Raw genomic sequence first — 23,831 nt, 5'->3', positions numbered from 1 at the left:
TAGTCTGTACCCTGATGTTGAGCACATGAACCCTTACCCTAAACCTGTTATACATGTAATGAACAACAGAAATCAGATAAAGTGCATGACATATTCATCTGTTAATCCTGTAGTATTCACATAATAATTCAAGAGGAATCACACCACTTCGTTTTAAAGTGTGATCACTGGGTTTTTTATGCAAGAGTGTCTGGTTTAGAAAACTCAGTTCATCTTCCTAATAAAAAAGTGTCGCCTAGACCTATTTATAACTGCAAGGATGTTTATGGCAGAACATAAAAAGCCTTCGTTGACAAAGCAGTGTACGATTCAAAACCTACTGAAATCTGTTGACAGCTGCCATGTGCTCTGCCTGCGCTGCTGGCTGTCTCTTTTAAAAGCTACACAAATAAATAAAGCATCAAAAATGGCATTCCAGAAATGTGGCCATGCTCATGCAAAGTTGCAACACAGAACTATATAGTAAAACAGTACACCGATTATTTGGCGCTACTGTACTGCAGGCACCGGGACTGTGTCTGTATCCTGACATGTGTTGCATTGCTAGCAGAAAGAGGGTTCGTGCGAAATGCAGCGAAGCACAGCAGGATTGCCCAATAGCTGGAGAAGAGCAGCAAAGGGGCCGGGCTGCTGCCACCCAGGCTTTATAAAACACCCAGCACATCCGCGTGTAGCTGCACGGAGTAAACAAACGCACAGAAGTCGCAGGCATTTGTGCATTTTAGGACCGGTTGTGTTTGTGTGCTTTCTCTGGGCTATTGCAAAGGTAAGGGTGTGCATAAAACGTGCATGGCATTTTTGCATGCCATCCGATATTATTGTTATTATTGGCATTAGTATTGCATGCATTGGAAAATAGATTCATTGTAATATTGTTGCTGCTGTGCTTCACCATGCCCAAGTGATGCAGTCACGTTCAACGGATGCAGCGTGTTTTCCTTCGTTTGGTGCACAAGCTGGAAGTGCTCGTTGCAGATGTTGGCAGGAGTTTGCGATGTTGAAGTCACGTGTGCTTAAGTATTCAGTGTGCGATGGTGAGCTACCCAGTGCAAAGCAACGCTGGAAAAGGTTACTGTGAGTGATGAGGCATGTGTGTACCTGCCTTTTTGTTTTTCTTTTTTGAAATTAGGCTGTGACTTTCATGTTTTAATTCAGCCCAACATTAACTTGCACTAGTAAGCAATGTGGATACGCGTCTAGAAAATTCCAGCTAACTCATGAAATGTAACCATAGGAGGCTTACAGAAAACCAAATCCTGCTTTTTCTTTACATTTAATAATTTGGAAGTCTAATGTTTTCATTTTCCCACACATAAAACGGCGTGTGTAGTGTTTAATTTGACACCAGTAAGCCACTGCATTATGATAATCAATAAATGACGCTGAATAATAACTAAACTTGTAGAGTATGTTCATAATGTAATTGTGTGTGTTGTATTATACTTTTGTATATATTGTTTTAAGCGAAGTAAGGCTTTTCTTGTATAGAGAATGTAATTCAATGACGTCACGCTGATGTGTTGAATACCTCAGATTCGTACACGTGACGTCACCGGTGGTATGCAGATCAACGTCAATTTATCTTGGTGACGGAAACGTTATTATTGAGAAGTAAGATTTGTAACGTCTAATTGAGATTTAGTGACCACGTTTCTAGTGAGTATTGACAATAGTGTATAAATCGGTCTTAGCCACGTCAACGCAAAGTCATGTGATGCATAAATAATATGTAATGGTATTTATATGATTAAACTCATATTTTATATAGACTGTAGGCAAAACATAGCATTTAAAGAAGCATCGATACAATTGCATTTCATTAAATAGCATGAACAAAAGAGTATGTAATCCCTTACTTTAAATGTTTTGCCTTATGGCATGTTAGACAAACAACATATTTGGTGTAACACAGTGAGCCCTTGTCTGGGCCTTGTTACAGTGTGATGACTGTTTCACATTTGTTAGGGAAAGTAAAAGCTGTGTGAGTTGCCAGTTAAATTTGAGTCCTATTTATTGATCAAAGTAGGTGATGTTATCAATGGTCATTGGCCAAGTCTTTCTAGATCTATTTAAACCAATGGTTAAATAACTGATCAATTGGAACTGGTGATCAACTAATCATGAAAAACATAATCACTGTGCTTCTCAAGGACTGTACTTGTCTTATTGGTTAGACTAATTGTACAATTCAATTAGGATTTTCATAGTTTCTTTAAAGCTTCTATTTCCCGTGTACTCAAAGTAAATAAGAAATATATTTGTTCCTTTAAAGAATAACCCTAGTCAAATGGCTTTGATCAGTCTACAATTATTAGCATGGGCAATTTAGGGATGTACATAACTGGTTCCATGGATAACTTCTGACGAATTTCTGCTATTATGCTTTCATCCATAGAATGCATATTTTGGAGAGCCACTTCCACCACAATTACACCCACTGTTCTGACATTCTTCCTCAATGTGGAGCAAAGAAGATGAGATTTTGATATAGTCTGCCTATTCAGTCATACCCTGGTTTAACCTAAACATTATCATTTAAACTTTATGGAATATGAGCTTTTATGTGTAACACATTTTCAGCATTTTAGATGGAAGATAAGATAGTTGAATTTTATAGTATTTTGTTCCCCTCCCTAAGGCCTCAACATAATCGGAACTTTGACCTACCTGTGAAGCCCGAGCTGGCAAGTTTTACCCTGTTGTGGTTTTATGTATAAGTAGTAGAAAGTGGCTATGGTTTTCAAACTTAAAACCCACTGTGATGTTGGTTTGGCTTGCATTAAAAGGAAGAATCTGGTGACAAACAAAAAGCCATCATTAAATTTTGGAACTGGAATTTGTGACTGACAGATGGGTCTAAGTTGAGATTCAGTTCATGCTGTAGTTTTGTACTCATGGTGACTGGGGGGGAAAAAAAAAGAAAAGAAGGTGGAATAAGGTATATCCTGTTTCTGAGAGATCCCCTTTTAAGAGGCTAGATTTTCAGCACTAATTTATCTCTTCAGTTTAATCTAGTTTCACAGCCTGTTTTCCTGGCCTATTCTAATTGTGTTTATACTTTGTGATCCAACCCACTTTATGTTCCAGAGAGGACTTCCTTTAAATTGTTTTCAAATAACATTGCATAACCCAGATATGATGATTAGGAAACCGCCTGTTTAGGGTGAAATACTTTTGAGTTAAGCCAGACGGTTTAGCTTTAGATACAAAAATAACTAAAATGCATTTTGTTTAGGAGTGGGCACAAGACCCACGAATTTGACTTTAGATTTGGAAAGTGAAAAAGTAGGCTAATGTATAAATAATAAACATTTGATGTTCATGAAAATGAGCCTTACTTTTTCTTGCGGATTATATTTTTGTGCATGAATACCCTTGCATTCATTTTATTTGGTTTTAAGAGACCATTAAAATTGGTTGTTTTTGGGTGGATTCCTGTAGAATATCTATTGATGGTCAAATATTATAATGAGTGTGTGCAGTTTATGCATAATGAGCATCGTTATGCTTAAAGTTTATATGGGATTTGTAATTAATAACTTTGGACCACATTATATTGGTTTTAGAAATGACCCCAACATTGGTAATGGGCCTACTCTAAATCTCTACAGGATCTCAGTCACTCTTAATATGAAGAGTACTTAATACTTAATACTTTTAATATCTCTGTCTTTTGCACTTCATGGTTTGAGTCAGTGGATGTTTTATCAAGTGTAGCTACTGCAAGTATGATCTATAAATGATCTAGGCATAATTAACAGGGGCAGTTCTAGCAAAAGTCCTTTAGACAAACTTTCAGTGTAATGGAGTGACTATTACCCCCTGTTTTAATCTTATATTAATGTATAATTCCCATACACCAAACAATATGAATGAACTGAATTCCTGATAACCAAAATATATTTTCAGGCAGATGGCGTGTTATTGAAAATGTTGAGAATTTGTTTAATCTGCCAGCTTTTGTGAGTTTTGGTTCCTCACCTACATATTCTAGAATTGCTATGTATTGTATACAGTAATGTCACACGCCTCTAAAGACACTTTAAACTGCATATTACTATAGTTAATGGACATCTATATGGGTCTTGAATGTATACATGTACTGCTATATGGTATTTTTCTGTAGCTGAAAATATTGTAAAGGAACTTAGTTGCCCATTTCTAACTGGGGCTGTGACAGATTAGTTCAGTTCAACAGATTAGAAAGCAATCATTGTTTTCATGTACAGCTGCAAGGATTTCTGGATGTATAAGTCAGAAGAGTAGGATGATCTTGACTTTAATGTATAAAGAGGGGGGATTTATTATACTGGTAAGTAAAATATAGGGCATTTTTGTAAACCAATCAGATTTGTTTGTAACGAAGGCTATCCATTTAAAAATAACCCATTGTTTTTTAAATATTTTGCGATGCAATTTGATTGGGCATATCGGTCTGGGTTTCACCTGCCTGCCACACAATTGTTTACATCAGACATTTGAGGCAATTGTTCTCCTAATGCTTTAGTTATAACCTCAAGAACATCTGTTGCAATAGACATTTCTACATTGTGCTATGTGGCAATGTTTACAGATTTAGGTTATCATACTACATCCCATTATATAGCCTACCTGATTATAAAAAAAGAGTAGCTAATCTGAGCACTACATTACTGTACATTTTTCTTTGCCTTCAGTCTGTCCTCTCAGTTTCTCAGCAGTGAAATACAGTTCAGCACCTTGATTGACTGGTAGAAACGTATTCTTAAATTTTGGGTCCTGTAGTCCAGAGTGCAGATGTTTGATTTGCCTTTGAGTCTGCTAATAAATAATAATTAGCCTTTGAGTATGTGGTGCTGTTTTTCAATGATAGATTTGCAAGTCTGTGGACCTTTGGCAGAGGTGGGGAACCTGGGTCCTGCAGGGCTACAGTGGTAGTATTGTAGTATTGACTGCAGAATATACATGAAATTTTAAACTAGACCTTCCAGGCCACTTGGAGTACATGAGGATACAATTGGCATGTGATGGTCTTTATAGAAGAGGAAGCCTGCATCTCCATAACCTCTGATTGTGAATCTCCTTCCTATTGGTCTACAGTGCACATTTTCATATTTTCTGTGAAGGGGGAAGAAAAAAGGAAATTAAAATTAGGTTCATTTTCAAATGGCAACCACAATACATGGATTTTTCTTATACACATTAATTTAGGCCTTAATCTGCCAGCAGGTTTAATTTAGAATACATTTTGTTCATTGAAGTTGCAGGCATTGTATGAATGTAGGCATTGATTTAAACATCGTAGACTGTAGGTTTTGTATTGATGTGATGTGAATGGTTATAAGGAGAATAACATGTCATGTTATTTTTCCAGTGACCAAAAGGCTTTGTTCAGTGTAATACTTGATTGGGAATATCAATAGGGGAAAAACCAGTCTCTGAGAATGTGCTGCACTCATGAAATTCTGTTTTTGGACATTTTAGTAAGCGTTACCACTGGCACTGAAGCATTATACCTATAAGTTAAACTTTAACCAGGAGAGGTTGTAGGGTTGCCCTTCACACATGTAGGAGGAGATCTAGATGCAGGGCAAGACTGCCAACTCAGCAATGTTAACAGGTCATGGAAATAAAACTAAGCGGTTTTATGGCATCTTGTTTGCTCGGCAGAGCTGGCAGCAGGATACACAGTGCCTCTATAAACACAACAAAAGCTTTTAGTGTCCATTTTTTTCCCCCTCTGTTTCGCCAGCGTCTCATTTCATAAACTCACTTTCATGGGTCAATAGTGGAATTTGTGTGGGGACAACTCATCAGTCAACAAAAGAGCCAGTTAAAAACTAAATTGATGTTGGAAAATAAAATGCTTTTTTTGTTTGATTAAATATCTTTTTGCAGCTGTGTAACTTTCAATTCAGCAGAATGGCACAATGAGATCACTATATGTAACTTTTGTGTGTGTGCAAATTTAACTTATTTATTCTAATTTGGATGAGCTGAATTCAGTGCAATAACATTCTTTGAAGTTGGCTGTGAAAAGTCAGTAATTTCTCTTGCTTTTCTTCCCCAGGCCTTCTGAGAAAGAAAGCCTTCAAAGCAGTACATTTTGTATAGGAAGAGAATGTTAAAGCCTCAAATGCAGGCTACAAAAAATCGTTGTCAGTAACCCAGGGACCCAAGAAAACTAAACAGAGCACATGAATGCAGCTGTGTCTGTGGTTTCCAGCAAGTTCCTGCTCTGACAGGCACAATGCCAAAACTGCCTCCCCATACAGGAAGAGCGTGATGCGTAACCTCTAGAAACCTCTCTGAACAAAGTGCTCATTGAGAATCCTGATTTACATTCACAACTCGCACGTCTTTTTAGTTTTTCTTGCATTCTCAGAGTTGCACTACAATAAAAAATAAAATAAATATACAATGTCTTGCACATAACGGTATTGAAATTTGCCATCAATAAGTCATGCATGTGATAAATTGGTAGAAGGCGTGTGCCTTTTGCATTCTTCCTCCGAAGGCCTAGAGAAATGAAACTTGAGGGGGAGGGTGGGATTTGAGATAATGTTTTGTTTTTTCACAGCCAATTTCACTGAATACAGATACACAATGCAAATCGGTGGGTTTTAGATAACACGATATCTTGAACATCTTAATTCAAATGGATGCCTGTAGCTGACTGGATCATTTGCTTGCCCTGTGCGGGTGTAGAAATGCAGAGATGCAGGTGTAGTGAGGTGAAAGTGAGGTGACTGGATTGAATAGTTGCACTGGGTTGATGAAAAAGAGGGGGGGGAGGACTTTTTGAATGCTCGTTAGGCTGAAAACCGCTAATTTGTTAATTGGAATATTTTCTCTCTAGGAAATTGTCACGTGTACTTTTCCTGGGCTTTTCTGTGGTGATGCAGCATCCTACTTATCAGAGACTATATTTGACGACACTGCATTGTCTGCATTTATTTCAGTATCAGATTTATAATATTTTGGAAGCATCCATTTTGTTTTTAATCATTTGTTAATACAGTGTAATTTACAAATTGATAAAACCATGCATTTTTCAATGTGCTAATGCACACATTTAAAATGTTTTTTCCCCACTTATAGGCCAGATCAGAAATGACAGAAGAGCTACAGGAAATTCACCTGACTGAGACAAAACCCCTGGTGGACAGGGATCTACCTGTATGTAATTGTGTTTTCCTTCATTTTTAGTTTTTCATTTTTTGTAATTCGGTGTGGATATTATGGTAGTAGTTTTATTGTATTGGAAATAAATAATGCTTACCAGGTGAAGATCCTTAGTCTAGTAATGGAACTACTTTGAGGTCTTTGGGACCCTGTAAAACCTTTTTATTTATTTTTATTTTTAGGAAAAATATATGTATTTTGTTAGAGTTGGAAGCTTAGGGCCACAATACTAAAAAGATGAGAGAGAGAAAGAATGTAACCACAGGGTGTTTGTTTTGAATCTTTCACGTCTTGGCTCTTGTGAAGGAAATTGACCGAATAGTTGAAATGTTTTTTAAGCAGAGAGCACTAAGATAAGACCATGAGGCAAAATATTCTACAGGGACTCGTATCATTTTGTTAATACAAACCAAAACCAACTCCATCCAGCTGTTGGTGAAGAATTATTTAGTTGGGTAACTGTAGCAGAATTTGGCTATTTAACCTATTGGTGTCCTTTAAAGATAGGATAACAATTTCATTGATTCCTAAATTGCACTATGAATTCTTGAGAAAATTAAAAATCCTGCATTCTTTGCAAGTACTTTGATCTCCGATTTAATAATACAAGTTTAATCGGTGTCATTGTATCCTGTTAGTTATCCATATAGTTAATTAGTTGGAATTGGAAAAATTAAATAGTTGTCTAATTTTCTGTTCTTTGTTTGTATTACAGGGGCTAAGGGAGGCCATTCAGGGTCTTGAGACCAAGGCAAGTATATAAACGTATATTTAATATATCTATCTGTAGTATGTGTGTGGTTATATATAGGATATGCCATGAAATGCAATTGTACTAAGTTTGAAGCAGTTTCAGGTCAAAACTCGGTTTGTTTCATGAATTTAATTGTTTTTTGAGATAAAGCTTCAAGTCCATTAAATATGGCATAGAGACCCATTACTCTCACTGTGCACAAGTTTGAAGTTGGAACTAGCTTCATTTCATGAATGAAAACCAATTAAATTAAACTAGAATATATACACACAATACATGTCTTTCGATTTAAATGTTACAATATAAATCTCTAGAATATGAAAATAAATCCGTGTGAAAATAAATGCAAATAATGCAGTTTAAAAAAAAAAAAACGTATTTAGAAATTTTGGATCTCCTGGAATACCCAGTTCAGAATATTAGGAAGTGTGTGCAGAAGACTGTATACATTCAGGATGATTCCATGGGGTGCAGTTTCCTTGTTGGTCCATAGACCTCTGGCTCCATCTTGTGAGCTGTTCAGGTCTGAGTAGAGGGGACAGAAAAAAATAATGATGGAAAAGTTCCAGCTGGAACATGAGATGCATGCTCAGCATGTTTTCTTTTATTTAGCCGTTGCACTCCTAGTAAATACATTTCTGTAGAAATTTCACATTTCATTTTATAATTGAAGAACAGATTGAAAATGTTGTATGCCCAGAGGAGGTTTAATTTCTACTGTTTTGCCTGAATGAGTTGTGCTTTAAAGTTTAATAAAAGCAAAATAGAGCTGTTCTAATCACATGTGTGAAGGGCAACCCTACAACCTCTTCTGGTTAAAGTTTAACATGGGTATAATGCTTCAGTGCCATTGGTAACGCTTAAAAAAAAAAAAAAAAAAAAAAGTGCAGCACATGCTCATCTGAAAGACTGTCGTAAAGAACAGAACATATTACATATTTTGTTTGAGAGCCAACCTAAATTGCAATTGCAAATCTTACTCTATCAATTGTATAGAGCTAAATTAAGCATTTTAATAAAGGATAGTTATTTATTGTTCCCACCCATGTACATTGTTATGCCATGCACAGCCAGTTAAACAGACTATGTGCAGTTTTTAGTTTCTGAACTGTGTAATGTAAAGTTTGCCCTTTTCCTCTGTATGCACTTAATTTGTGGTGTGTGGTCAAATATCATAAGTTAAAGAGGACCGATATTTAATTGCCTCGCTCTGAATTCAGGACCTTGGACAACACCAGTGGAATTAAACGTCCCATAGCTGTCTACACAAGCAAGATCATAATCGACAGACCCTATGTAAATCCCAACCATTTTAAGTATTTAATTGTAAAATAAGCATTCAAAATACTCAACTAAAGGGTATATGAAATGCAGCATTTAAGAATTTGCCCTAAGCACTCATTGTTTTTGTTAATCAGTCTTTATAAATTGTTGTTTCATTGCTACAGAGATGCAGTAACCGCAGATTTAGCAATACCAACAATGGCTGTGTAGAAAGTCAGGGACAAATAACATTATAAGCATAACGTGAAAGGGTTCATGCCTGCAAAAGTTAATTTCTGGATCATTATCAAGATCAAGAAATGTGATGAAATACATTTGCTTTTAAAACCTGTCTTGTAATGGGTTTGTGCAGCTCCATTTTTAATATACATCAATGGTAGAGTATGAAACTAAACAACAAAAACAATGAAAAAACACCCTCACAGTATTGCTCTGTATTTTTCAGCTATCGTATCTGAATTTACTACCAAATTATTTTTCAAATTAATTCCAGCTTTTAACAGATAACTAAAGTCCCTTCTGTATTTTGCTTTCAGGTGCTATATTGCCACCTCCCTTACCTTTTAGTATATAAAAGCGTCAAGGAATTCCACAACGCTTGCCGGCTTTGGTCAGTAAACCCACACACTGTTCTCTGTGCCTGGTTGATTCTTATTAGTCCCCAGTGGAAAAATCTTCAAATGATCCCTCCTCCCACAACTCCCAGATACAGTGATCTCATCACTCGGAGACCCCGTCACTCAGTTTCACAGAGTGCACACAAAGTAGTTAAAATGAGTTTTATAATCATTGCTGCTCAAGAACTGATCATTCTAAAGTGCTTCAACTTTCATGGGGAAAACTAATTTTAGTGTGGAAGGCCTACATTACAGTAAGGTACTACTGTGACTGTGTTTTAGAAAAAGCTTTGGATACTGCATGCACCGCATACAGAGGGGGTATCAGTAATTAAAATATAACCAGTTAAGCCTCTCCAATATAGATGGTGTCATCCATTTTAGGAAATGCTTTAGGGAATGCTTTAAAAATAGTCCAACTGAGGTGGAGACTGTAGGGATTGTAGAAACAGTGCTGGCCTAGAATGTGTTTCGGTGTGTATATATGTATACAAGTATCTGTAAACAGATGGCAGTCCCGTGCTGATCCTCCCAAACAGATTACCGTCTTCGGTTTTCCAGGACAGTGTTTAATATTGACGACTGTCTGCACCTCTAAGAGCTTTGACGTTGTCGCAGGAGAAATACCATCTGTTCTAGCTGCTTTGCACTATAGACACTAACCTCACGTAGTCAACATCTCTAGTTAAATGGGATTAGTGCCGCTGTAAAGCTGCTGATCACTTGCATCAAGAAGGAACTGAGGCAGACGAAGCACAGTTGGGTTTCCTGTACGTTCCTATCCTTGCATCATCACAATAACGTGTTCTTGGTGGTGTTGTAGCTTTTGTATTAATCTGACATTTATTTATAACATCCCATTACAATTTAATCATTTTTGTCCTCTCCATAAGCATGGCTCATCATGACTATCACATTTACTTAAGTGGAAATCACCAAATACACCAAATCACAAGTTTTTTTTTTTTTTTTTTTTTTTTAACTTTTCAATTTGTATGTGTTCCAATTTATGGAACCTTATTCTGTTTGAAAGAGAAACAAAAAATTACAGAACTGAATGGTATGGTAAAACTGAGATGTTCGTTACTATATGCAATTAACATTAGTGATGGTGAATATTCTAAATGCTGTAGTGCTTTATAATAATGGGCTATGAAGTGTATTCATGTGAATGTTGAGCTGTAAATGATTATATGACCAACATGAACTGTTCAGAACTCTTGAGGAAATGCAAAAAGACAAAGTTGCTATCCCTGTCATATTCGATCTTAAAATCGATCTTATGCCAGTCTATTATGAGTTTATTTTTATTTTTTTGGTGTCCATGAACTGAAGACAACCGGCATGCTTTAGATGGTCAAACCTCCTGACTTTGACTGATCCAATTTAAAGATCTCTTCATCCAGAATTAGCTTGTTTTGTTGCTTGTGCAAAGCACCATGGGAGTGGAAAGCTTATGCAGAATAGTAAACCACAGGAGTATAAAACTGAGATTTCAGCAGCGTTGAAGCTAAGTAGCTAAGCAGGTTTAAAGTTTAAAGCGATTTGATTCTGTCCCACCCTGCACTAACTGCAGCAAACATGGTGCTTGAGGAGGAAGACTCTGTCTTTGAGATTGATATCGCTGTGAGTACTGGGCTTCTTGTTCTTTTTGTAGGAGTGCTGGAATGAAATTTGAATGAAATGTCTCTCCGATAAGGTGGCTGAATTACCGAGTGATGGTTGCCGTTAGTATTGCGTGGGAATGCTGTAGGAATGCAGCCAGATATTGACAATATCTGCTTATGTTGTTGGGCACACAGGGTTGTTTTTAATATATATGGAGGTTACAGTTTACAAAAAGTCAACATTGTTCTGAAATGGAATTTTCAGTAATGTGCAGTAAAGCTGTTATGTAAGGGGAATTTGTTGAATTGGACGATTTATCGTTTCTATTGTTCCATAAATTCAGGAAAGTATGCAGAGCTGTGATAGCCTTTGATATATTTTTTTAGATGTGTATATAAATACACATTAACTGTATGTGCTGTTTGGTTAATTGATAATTTCTTCAAAATATAATGCATTCTAATGTGTATTCTTTCAGACCTGTTGGTTTTTAAGGTATATATGCTTTTGGTTTCAGGCTTTTAACAAGCTACCTGAAATCCTTAAACAAAATAAATATTATCTTTATGAGCTGCTACCCCTCAAACAATTGCTATGATAGTAGCTTATCAATAGTGTCCGAATATCCTATAGTTTGGGATTGTAGGGGGATGATACCACCAGCTGCAGTGATAGCTGATTTGTAAATTCAGACTTTTTTGTACTATTTTACCATTAATAACAACAATCACCAAGTGTAATTAAAGTGGACTAGTTCCTCTTGTTATAACTAACAATGACTATATCAAGACGGACCTCAACAATAGTAAGAAACCATGTTTTAACTACTATAAGTAGTGATATTGTAAATACCTGGACTGTTAGGCTTCCCATTAAAACCGTGCATGAAATGGACTTTGATATATGTGGGTTACATTCATTTTTGTATACATTCTGTGAGAGAGGGCTGGCTGGGCTGTGTGGTTAATGACCTCTACTGTTTCCCGACCTAATAAACGAGCACCTAACCAGAGTTCTCTACTATAGGAACATGATATCGAAACACCATATGGTCCCATCCATGTCACCATGCGAGGGGTCCCCAAAGGAAACCGGCCGGTCATCCTGACATTCCACGATATTGGGCTGAACCGTAAGTGAAGCAAACTTCCACACTTTTGTATTTTGGGAACTTTATAATGTTGATATCCCTGTTGACAGTGTCACTTTAGGATTCTGGGGAGAAACGTGGTGATCCCATTCTGTAATTCTAGTCTTTGGTCACTTTTTTTTTTTTTTATCCTTGAAGGACAAGGGTGAAACTAGCGTTGCAATAGCCTTGGTCTTTTCTCTCCATTCAGACAAGACCTGCTTCAACTCCCTCTTCAACTTTGAGGATATGCAGGAGATCACCCAGCACTTTGCTGTCTGCCATGTGGATGCCCCTGGACAGCAAGAGGGAGCCAGTGCCTTGCCCACTGGGTGAGTTTCCATGCTCTTGCAGCAATCTACAAATCCCACCGCTTTGAGGATAACCCTGAACTTGGCCAGAGGTGGAAGCACCGTGAGCGGGAAATATTTGAGGCATCGATTGGTAAACAAGTGCAAAAGATATGGTGTATGTGGAAATATAGAATGGTTTATAGTCCCGTGATAAGACACCCAGAGTCTGTGAGAATGTAGGTTGTGGTGTCAGCCTTGTAAACAAGCCGAGACCTTTGATTGCTGAGGTTAACAAGGGTTCTAGCTCATAAACCAATTACCCATGCTGACCTACTTTAACACGGTACTGACGAAAGAAAGATAATGTGTAAGGCTGCATTGGAGCAGTAAAGGGGGGGGGGGGGGGGGGTGATTATCTTCAGTACTTTACAGAAATTGAAGAATGGTACAGTGATCCAATCCTGCATAACATTTTGATGATAAAATTCTAAAATATTGAATCATCAATTAGGTGAAAAAACGGGGTAAATTGGCCTTTTGTGTGGTGAAATGAGAAGCTAAAATGTTTAACCCACTTTGTGTAAAGAATTTAAATGTTTGTTTGTATCTAGGTCACCACAGGGCTACAGCTTTGAAATGCTTGCTTGTTAGGAATAAATTATTTAAAAAAGTTGGTCAGTAGAGACTCATTTGTAATGGTATAGTAAGACGGCATATATTGGGTCACCACAATCCATGGTATCCAGCATTTTCAGTTGGAGAATTTTGTAGCTTTCTGAGATGAGACCGTTGATTGTTTTGAAGGAAGGAAGGTGCTGATAGATACTTTTAAAATAACTGAAGTGACAAACTTGAACTTGTTTTTAGATACAACTACCCCTCTATGGACCAGTTGTCTGATGTTCTTCCACTCGTTCTCAAACACTTTGGGTAAGTGTGGGACTATTAACTTCTGTATTGATTACTTGCCTTGTTTGTGAACAAAGCCCTATGTATTTCCAATGAAGCAACATCATTGGTTTGGTAGTTTAAATCCTGCAACATTCACAGTCTTGTGCCTGGTGTATTGTATAAAAAAAAATGCACACTTGTAATTAAGTTAAAGATATTTAATCATTACATTTAAGTTGCATTTTTCTAAAATTGCATTTAAATAAGGGTTGCTGTTTAGAAATGTAAAAATGATGATGCATAAGACATCTAATTGAATACATTTTCTTGCAGTTTGAAGAGTGTGATTGGAATGGCCATTGGTGCCGGGGCCTACATCCTGGCTAAATTTGCTGTGAGTTTTTTTTTTTTTTTTCACCCTCAGTCTTAATTATGAAATGCTGATTAAACCTGGATTAGCCTTCAATGAAATAGTTTGTGCACATACCACAGTGTGGATGCTGGCAACATAATCCGTGTTATGATTGCTCCTCTATAAGTCTTGAGTTTTCATTTGTGGCCAAGAAGGGCTCCTTATAAAGAGGCTAAGTTTGGTTACTTCATTCCTCATCTAAAGACCTTAATCTGTCTCCAACAAAGACGAACCACAAATGTAACTCTTTCCATTCTGATCCTGATTAAAAATGACTTTTACCGAAAGGTTTGAAATGATTCTTAATGTTTTAAGGAGGCTTCAGAAGGTGTTAAGATTCTGTGTAGTATTAATACTCTCAGGCAACTCATTGCACCTTATACACCTGTTTGTCTTACTTGGATCATTCTTTAAAATGGGCTCCTTTTGTTTATTGCAGTTGCATCATCCTGATATGGTGGAGGGCATAGTGCTGATCAACATTAACCCATGTGCCGAAGGGTGGATGGACTGGGCTGCTCACAAGGTAGTATTGCAGTCAGTGTAATTGCTAGGGAGGATATTGACTTTGTGATGTTTAATTCTTGTATAGAGTTGACCTTCACAACAGTAGAAATGTCTTGCTGGTGATTTTCTGTTGAATTTCTGCTTTATTGTGCAATGTTACAAGGGTTATTCCATTGGGAAAACTATTTTGTTTTTTTTTTAAAAGAAAAGATTTTAAAAATACCATATCTTAATCTTTTTGTACATTTAACTTCCCCAAACTTAAATTGCAGTAGTTTCTTTTCCTCTAATTTCTCTATTTAATTGTTATGGAATTGAGTTGACAAATTGAGTGGTTTTATTGTCCTGCATTTTCCTGCTCTCAAAGCATGCAACTCATTTTCTAGTATGATGCATAAGTCGGTTAGGATTAAGTTTCTAAAGGTTAAACTAATGTCAACGTGTTGAATGCCTTCAGAGCCGGCTTGTGCTTCAGTAGGGATTAAGAATGTGTGAGGTTGCTTTAAACCCATTTTAATTAGATTAAAAAATGTTATCCCCAACTATGTGTATGTCAGCATATAATTGGAGAAGTAATCATTTAAAAACAATTTCAGATTTCTGGATGGGCCCATGCTTTGCCAGATATGGTGATTACTCATCTGTTTGGAAAGGTAAATATTTTTCCTGGTTTAGTAATGAAGAACTGTACAATATTTCATGTATTGGAGGTAGGATAGCATTCTGTAAAGTGTCCTGGTGCCTTTTAGTTAATGGTGACCTCTGGGTTGAGGCAGAATAACACTCAAAGTTGGAGTCAAGATAACGCTCCTACCCATTGAGGAAAACATCCTTATTCATCTACCATTTCTTATGACTTTTTGGAAGTGTTGGAAAGTCCTCATTTTAGCCACATCGCAGAAAAAAACTACCTTCTTTCCTACAGGAGGAAATCCACAACAACCCAGGACTGATCCACACATACCGTCAACACATCACTAATGATATCAACCAGATCAACCTGCATCACTTTGTCAGGTCCTACAACAGGTATTAATGTCCTCTTTTCCTCTTTTTTTTTTTTTTTGTGCCCCAGTACATCTGGTAAATACACCTCGCAAACCGGGCTTATGTTTATCATGTATTCTCTGTGATCATGTACCCTTTGTCTTTTTATGAACACCGCTTCATTAATTGCTCATCTTCACAGCCGAAGAGATCTGGAGATCGAACGACCTGTCCATGGTGCAAATGCGAATGTGAAAACCTTAAAGTGAGTGTTGCATTTTTTTATTTTGAGTAATCTGTTCAAATTGTCAAACTAGGATGTCATTCTAAAGATGGTTTTAATTAGTCTTATGCTCTACATTAGTGTCATTTAATATCTCAAATCCTAACCTGATGGGCTTTTCCTGCAGGTGTCCAGCCCTGCTGGTAGTGGGAGACAGTTCACCTGCTGTTGATGCTGTGGTAAGTTTTGCAGGGCATGATTTGTACTTTGGTGGGTCTGGATTCAACAGTTTGACTACTTTGTCCTACTGCATTTCAATCCGCCCACATTTTGATAATTCCTGGAGACTCTTCATTTTAAATTGATAACAAAAACAAGTCTACATGTTGAATGTCTGCCTATACTTTTGTCTTACAGATTAAAAATATATATGTTAGGTTAGGGTAGATGCCATCTGAATAATACCCTTTTCTTATTTTTATTTCTTTGCATCAATGTTGAGAAATCTGATCTCACAATGAGAACTCCGGAAATACCCTTCAATGCAGTTTGTGTCTATTTACAATCGGTGAAACTAATGCATGTCAAATTGAAATTTAAAAGCCACAGAAGCTCTATTTGTATGTAGTTGAGATAGACATAGTGGCTTAAGATATAGATGTTGCTCCATATAAAACTAGGTTTTTGTTGGCTTTTGATAAGCCTCAAAACGTACACAAATACAAATCTTGCATTTTACGTCTGTGCTAATTATCATCAGTGACTACACAATATTAATGAAGACATGTAATCCACTTTAAACAAATATTGGATGATCTAATGATGTAGATGTAACCCTGGGCTGAAGTAAACCTATTCAAGCATTGAGTGCAGCCGAACACTGTACAATCATTTTAATAAGCTTTTCATATTTCAACCCCCCCCCCAGGTTGAATGTAATTCAAAGTTGGACCCAACAAAGACTACGCTTCTGAAGGTAAATTACTGCATTTGTCTGCTATTGGATGTTAATTAGGATAATAAAAGGTTACAATTTACTTATTTGGGCAGCCTAGGTAAATGTCCACAGTTTAGTGGCTAAGCTGCTTTCTTTCTGTCTTGCTAAAATGTCTTGTGTGCCCGATTTTTCTGAGTTTAGATTTAGGGTATTAGCAGGTAGTACATCTATAGATTAACCTCAGCAGTTATTACTTAACTAGGGGTTTGAATGGAATGTGATAATTCAATTTAAAAATATCTGGCTTTTTATTCACAGATGGCGGACTGTGGAGGGCTACCTCAGGTTGATCAGGTGTGTAAACGTTAACCGGATATAAACCCTATTTAAGTGTTGATAATCTAAGGGGAAATGAGGCGTCGGTTAAGCTTATTGGATAAAAGTCTTCAATTGGTTCAGAGATACCTGTTGTTTACCGGCACAGGTTCCATTTGACAGTTCATATATCGTTCAATAAAGGACACCCATTAGTGTATTTTAATATTTGGTTTCATGCTATGAATATTGCTATCAGGCTTGTCAATCTTGCCTCCCTTAAACATTACGAGCCAGCTTCTTGCTCTCGCATGATTATTTTCCAATTATACCTTGAATAACTTGATGCTCACATGAAATTTGCATTAATTTGTATTCTGTTGCATATTTGTGTCAAGTACAGAGACCGTTTAGCTCACAGAGGGAGTGCTTAAACCTTCAGAAGTGCTTTTGTTCTGTAGTTAACCATTAATACTGCTGATTTAGTGCCCACTGCAATTGTCGGTGTGGTTATGGCACTGCGTTGTAAATGGCATTCGCTCTAGTTGTCCGACATTCATTTTGTGTAACTTAAAAAACATGCCTCCCTACATATTTTTCTACAGAGTAAATTGCAGCTGCATATCTCCCTACACCTAGATATGTAAATATATAATGTCTCGTCTCTTTTACAGCCCGGCAAGCTTACAGAAGCCTTCAAATACTTCATCCAGGGCATGGGCTACAGTAAGTACAATACAGAATGACTTTCTATACTATTCCACATCAAAAGCAGTCAGTTTCTTGAAGCCCCTAATGAGAAGGGCTGCAGAGTATTAGACTTCAAAAAACTGTCTCCACTATTGGGAGGGGGGAGTAGGGAGTCAATTATTTATAGGGAAACCTACATACTGTAATGTGAGATGTCCCACTGCTAGCACCCCCCTGTGGACCTTAAATAAAAACTCCATGAATGGAGTCTTGTTTTTCCAGGGTTATTGGTCAGATAAGCTGAGATAAGGGCTCAATCCTTCTCCCATGAAGCATATGTCTGATTAAAATATCACTAGGTTCATGGGGGCAAAGTTGAAAAGATTTAGATGAAAGATGAAGATGGAAAAATGGTTAAATATTAATGAGAAGTGAAGACTGATCATCCTAAACTCCCGGTTGATATTCAAAGCACTTTGGTCTGACTAAACATTTGTAGCTACACATACAGATTTCAATATTTTAACATTAGTTTTAGTGCATTTTAATTTTTTTTTTTTATAAAGGGCACTGGGTTTCTCCCTGTACTTTCTCTGCATAGGTGTAATGGGTCCATGAACATTTGTGGTTTCAGTCGACTCGTAAGCTCTAGCATGTTCTTGCAGTGGCATGAAACGTCTGCAGTGCTATTTTTGTTTTTGTTGTATGTTTATGAAGCCTAATGTGATTTTGTCTTGCAGGAAAATTTAGATGTGCAATTGCAGAAATGTATAGCCAATGCATGCCATATGCTTCAAATAGTCACACAGTACTTTTATTATTTTGCAGACTTTAATTGGAATATATGGGCATGGTTTCTATTCAGCTTTGCAGGTGTGCATAGAAATGATAGTTCTGGTTTTGTGGATTTATCGCTTCTTAAAACAATGTTTCTGCCACCTAGTGGAGACCTTGTTAGGATCTCACTGGATGCAGAACAGTGCAGAAGTTCGGAAGGGAAAAACCTAATTTCAGCACTGACAGTAGCAAATTGTGTAGACCTTTTTCCTGCATGATGAATGTGCATGTTTGCCTTCAGATTTAATAAGACCATTACAATAAAACATGCATTCACTTTAGAGTGTTGTCAATTTATAAAATGTAGAAATCTGGACAAACAAGCAGTGGTTATTTTCTGGATATGGAGTGACATGTCCCCTTCCCTCCCCTCTCCTCTCCCAGTGCCCTCAGCCAGTATGACCAGGTTGGTGAGGTCACGCACTGCCTCCGGCTCCAGCGTCACCTCCCTCGAGGGCAACCGCAGCCGCGCCCACACCGGCGAGGGCAACCGCAGCCGCGCCCACACCGGCGAGGGGAACCGCAGCCGAGCGCACACCACCGAGGACAGCCGCAGCCGAGCACACACCGACACCCAGGTCGACTCCAACTCCGTGGACCAGGCTGTGCCCAAGTCCACTGAAGTGTCTTGTTAGAGCAGCACCCCCACACCCTGCGCCGCCTGGGCTGCATTGCTGCTGATAATACATTTGATAAGACGATATTTGACTTGTCCACCTGAATCTCTCCCCACCCCTATCTCCACCCCATTCTTTTTCTCGCATGGTGTGTTGCATCTGCTATGCCAAAGAGTGTTGGGATGAGTCCACATTTGCAAAGTGTATAAAATGAACTGCATTTTAACGGTTCCTTGTTTGTGGGGGGGAATAAAGGTACATTGTAGAATGTCACTGTAAAGAATGAACGTCCTCTATTTTTGCAAACACAGCCCTTGTGTTTAAGTGGCCCTTTTTCCTTTTTGTCACAAGCAATGTAGTACTGGCTGGCTGTGCTGGAGAGAGTCTGCAACTGTCATGGAAAAAGCTGCATCTGTAAGCTATATACAAATGTGTAAATAGTTAATTTCTAATGAAAACAGTTTGGTATTTATTATTTTCTTTGCTTTTGCATTCGCCTAGTTACGGTAAATATTACCTGTATGTCGCAGCTTTCTCTAATTTTTAATTTCTTGAAAAACAAAACAAAAAAATCATTCATAAATAGTTTTTTGAGATTGTGACAATCTTATAACTTAATACAAAGTAATGTGTAATGGGTATGAAGTGCTTATGAATGGATAATTTCTTAAAGTAGAGACTTTGTAGACTTGTTTGGGCCATTTGGATCAAAATGAGGGCAATTTTTCTTAATGTATTTTTCAATTGCTTTTCAGTGTTGAGCCTCTTGGACTGAACTGTAATTTTTGATTGTTTCAAACCGGTGATATTAAGTTTTAAGGTGCAGTTTGCTTTTGGTATTAATATTCTTGCCTGTATATTGTGAAGCAAGGGCTGTTAACCCACCAGACCTGGAGGAGATGGCAGCCATTGTATTTGGGAGACCATGTGAAGCTTAGAAAAATCATCCAACAAAAAAAAAAAAAGTATAATTGTTTGGTTTGAAGAATCCATAATTTGCAGTTAACGGTTCATGTTGCTTATTGTAAATTTACATTGTTCTATGCAAGCAGTTAAAGCAGAACAAAAATGTGCCATTGATCCCGGACTATGCATTTCTTGCGTCTTCTCCCTGGTGGTTTGAGAGTAATGTTAAAACAAATTGAGAGGAAAACACTAGAGTGCGGTTTAAAAGCTTACTGACTGCATTTTTTAAAAATGTTTATATAAACGTCTTCTAATTTTACCTGCACTTTAGCAGAATATATTAGCCTGCTTTCTAGACTAATCAGCCTTGTAAAGATGCAGAACTGCCCACTGTAGACGGTAAGAGGTTTTCTTAATGACCACAGTTTGTATTTATTTAAAAAAAATAAAATTTGTAACTTTGCCTACAGGACTTCTTTGCATTGTCTTGTGAATTGTTGGGATTGTTGTACAATTTCAGATATTCAGTTTAGCACCCTGTGCTTTGTTGTCACTGGACTATTACTGGACTCCTGCCATATGAAACCTTCCAAGGAATCCGTTCCAATTAAATGTAAAATGATGCAATCTAGTAGTCTTATTCCATTGAGTGATGTCCATGGTTTAAAATGTGTGGTATTTAAAGCAACAAGTATTAAAGTGTGTAATAGCTTGCACCTAGTATTTATTTATACATTTAAATGGGACTATGGAAAGCATGTTTTCACTGTAGTGGTGTAAAGAGGAATTATGTAGAATCTACACAACTGATTTGTTGATGTTTACAGTTTTTGATTTTCCATTTGAAAAGTATACTAGCTGGTGCCTATAAAGGCCCATTACCCTCTGGTAGTTCACTGAAGAACCAGCTGGGTCTGTGACCGTGCCAGATGGTTCATATATTCAGTGGCCGAGTCACGCAGGTATCAGGTGGATGTTCCTGTGAGTTAAAAAGGTACCGTTGTTTAATGTTCCGGACTGTGATGAATGACAACATTAATACAGATCTAATGTGCTACTACTGTCCAGTGCTATTTGTTCACTTGTTAAAACGGTCGTGTTTCAGGGTTATATACTTTGGACCAGTGAAATGAAATTCTCCTGAATCAGCAGATCTTTCTTTCAATATAAATTAGACTGGAGGTGATAGGATGTAACGGCTGACACCCAGATGCAAAGTTCTAAATGGTGATATAACAAAGATTCAGTCATTCAATGTGTTTACAGTTCATTTCAAACTGCAAGTTACCAATTACTGCAGTTTGCAGTTGATTTTATACATTTGGTCTTGAGAAACGGATTAAAATCTGGTGAGGTCTATTCTATGAAGTTGGAAGAAAAGCCACAAGGGCTAAAGGCTTGTAAATGACAAATCTTTTTGGGGAAAATGTTGCATCTGAAAAATAAAATGGAAGAGAAAAATAAATGTTTTAGAGGAATAAACAATTCTGGACAGGTAACCAAAACAAATAATCCCAAAAGGCTGGGCCTACTTGGTTTTAATGTGATACACGTGCAAATTCAACTACACCCTAAAGTTTATTTCCAGGTCGTATAGTAACACAACAAAGCAGGAATTTTATTAAACTTTTATGTCCATTTATTCATAATATTGACAATTTGAATTAAATAAACATTACATAAAGCATTATTTATATACTATGAATCCCTGATATTTTAAAAAAACAATCTATGATTACGTGTTCTCTTAAATGCACTTGTGCTGTATGCTTATTGACTGCTTATTGTGCAGTTACAAGCAGAACTTCAGTTTGGAGAATGATCATCAAAAAGCACCTTCAGACATTTACATTTTGAGCAGCTGAATTAGAATGCTATGTGTATTTTCCTTTTTACTTCTAAAACCTAAAACACTGTAGCTGATCAGACACATACAAATCTTGCAGGAAACTTCACATTAGATTCCATGATATTTGGAAAGCATTTTAGGATATACTGGAGTACAAAAAAATCCAATCTGGGGGAAAGAATATAAGAAGCTTCCAATATAAATGAAAATAATTTAAAATGGTATTTAAAACTAGTTTTAAAGTGGAAATTAATAAATTAGTCTCTTAAAAATAAAACTATTGAATGCTTTATACAAAAATAGGTAATATTTTGTTTAAAATGACTTGTAGACCTATATCATGAGAAAAAAAGGTTTTATTAAAAATAGACGTCCATGGTGAAAGGAAAATGGGGGGGGAAATGTTATATGTTGGGGGCAATGCAAACCCTTATCTTAAATGGAGCTATTTTTATTTTATAATGTTGTTGCTTTTAAATAGTTCACATGGCCACATGGTCTTAAAATATATATATATATATATATATATATATTTTTTTTTTTTTTTTGCTGCAGCCTTACTGAAACTAGTTGTGATTATATCCATATGCAGTTGTACATAAGTAATATATTGATTTATAATTGATAATGTCAGATTTCTGCTTGGTTAAAGTTAACCTAGTTACCTATTAGTGTCATTTCTGTGTCAGTAAAAAGAGTTTTTCAGGTCATTGAGGCAATGTTATCTCAAACCAGAGAACACACTCAGGACAGGTGGGTGAATGAACCATAAATAGATCCTAACATATACCAAAGAATTATACTATGAGGAGTTGCTATGTCCTACCCTGGACAACGTCATTAACATAATTCTTTTTTATACATATATATTTATATTTTTTCCAATAGGAAAAATGTTTTTTTTTTTTTGTTTTTTTTTTATGCATACCCCTTTTTAAAATAAAACTGAGTGTGCAACATTTTAAAGAAATCATAAAAAGTAAAATCTCCTCTTGAGCTAACAATGCTGTAGAAACCAAGATCTTGAAGTCTAAGGAGACTTGAAGGACATCTAAACGCAGGCAACAGAGGGGGATACTATTAGTTTTGAATAGAAAACTCCCTTCATCAGTTCACAATTTCAGGGTCATCATAATAGCGCTCCAGATCTGCAAAGATGTCATTTGGATTTTTACAGCTCAGATTGCAGAAGCAGGCATTGATCCACATCACCTGCCAAGAAAACACCGAACCATTGGGACACTCGAACTGGACTTCAATGGTCTTGGACTTGTACGGAATACAGCAGCGGTTGTCCATGCAAACCCCGCAGTACTTTGGCCTGTATGCCTTCTTACTGATGCAGCCTGAGATGGTGAAATTGTGGGGTTGGTCTTCCCTGTACACAGACAGACACTTCTTCCCTGGCTGTAACACAAAAACATGAGAATACACTATATTGTTAATGAGGCCAAAGAACAGAACAGAAAACAATTTCTCATTCTGGAAACCAAAGTTGTCATTAACAGTTGTTATTAACAGATAAACAGTGGGTGGATTTAAAGAGCTCTACCTTGATGTGCTTGGTTATGTCAACCTCGCAGGGTCTGAGGTTACAAAGCCGGGTTTCTTTAACCATCTCACACTCATCGTTGGCGTTGGAGATTCGCATCGAGAGCCCTCTTCCACATGTTTTAGAGCAAGGACTCCAAGATGTGGTCTGTGTCACACAGTTCTTATGCCAAACTTCATTTTCACCAGGATCCACTGGGGTCAAAAAGACAACAACACAACACCTCACAAACAAGTCCAGCAATTAGGAGCTCTTGCAA

At 37.1% G+C, this 23,831-nt stretch overlaps 2 protein-coding genes across 4 annotated transcripts in view; one reads left to right on the top strand and one right to left on the bottom strand.

Moving 5' to 3' along the window:
• The first annotated feature begins 553 nt into the window (after window positions 1-553).
• LOC136760399 (protein NDRG1-A) lies at window positions 554-20,643 on the top strand. Of its 3 annotated transcripts, XM_066715770.1 has the most exons (16): window positions 554-766; window positions 7,081-7,158; window positions 7,880-7,915; window positions 12,454-12,559; window positions 12,768-12,888; window positions 13,717-13,779; window positions 14,074-14,134; window positions 14,592-14,678; window positions 15,256-15,312; window positions 15,585-15,688; window positions 15,849-15,911; window positions 16,057-16,108; window positions 16,798-16,845; window positions 17,125-17,160; window positions 17,796-17,847; window positions 19,033-20,643. In XM_066715770.1, exons 1-16 carry the CDS (start codon window positions 569-571, stop codon window positions 19,281-19,283), a joined length of 1,413 nt encoding a protein of 470 aa, XP_066571867.1. In that variant the 5' UTR covers window positions 554-568; the 3' UTR covers window positions 19,284-20,643. The 3 variants fall into 3 exon arrangements, with proteins under 3 accessions (XP_066571867.1, XP_066571868.1, XP_066571869.1); XM_066715771.1 differs by lacking the exons at window positions 7,081-7,158; window positions 7,880-7,915; XM_066715772.1 differs by lacking the exons at window positions 554-766; window positions 7,081-7,158; window positions 7,880-7,915 and adding an exon at window positions 11,332-11,445.
• A 1,144-nt stretch (window positions 20,644-21,787) lies between these two features.
• Window positions 21,788-23,831, bottom strand: part of ccn4b (cellular communication network factor 4b) — a 12,960-nt gene continuing 10,916 nt past the window's right edge. Inside the window, exons 4-5 of the mRNA XM_066715773.1 lie at window positions 23,573-23,766; window positions 21,788-23,427 (exon numbers count right to left, since the gene is read on the bottom strand). Of these exons, the coding sequence (XP_066571870.1) occupies window positions 23,128-23,427; window positions 23,573-23,766 (494 nt within the window). The 3' untranslated portion in view covers window positions 21,788-23,127. The remainder of the gene's footprint in view (window positions 23,428-23,572; window positions 23,767-23,831) is intronic.

Source organism: Amia ocellicauda, chromosome 10, assembly GCF_036373705.1.
Source record: "Amia ocellicauda isolate fAmiCal2 chromosome 10, fAmiCal2.hap1, whole genome shotgun sequence".
NCBI classification, from domain to species: Eukaryota; Metazoa; Chordata; class Actinopteri; order Amiiformes; family Amiidae; genus Amia; species Amia ocellicauda.
Note: the sequence above shows the minus strand (reverse complement) of the source record. Positions and strands in the feature narration are given on the sequence as shown.

What these genes read in the sequence shown, in the direction of transcription:
- LOC136760399 (XM_066715770.1), top strand. Translation starts at nt 569, where the DNA reads ATGCAGCGAAGCACAGCAGGATTGCCCAATAGCTGGAGAAGAGCAGCA. An exon ending in CTCGTTCTCAAACACTTTGG is followed by an intron (nt 13,780 to 14,073) that starts GTAAGTGTGGGA and finishes ATTTTCTTGCAG; the next exon opens with TTTGAAGAGTGTGATTGGAA. An exon ending in CAAAGACTACGCTTCTGAAG is followed by an intron (nt 16,846 to 17,124) that starts GTAAATTACTGC and finishes TTTTATTCACAG; the next exon opens with ATGGCGGACTGTGGAGGGCT.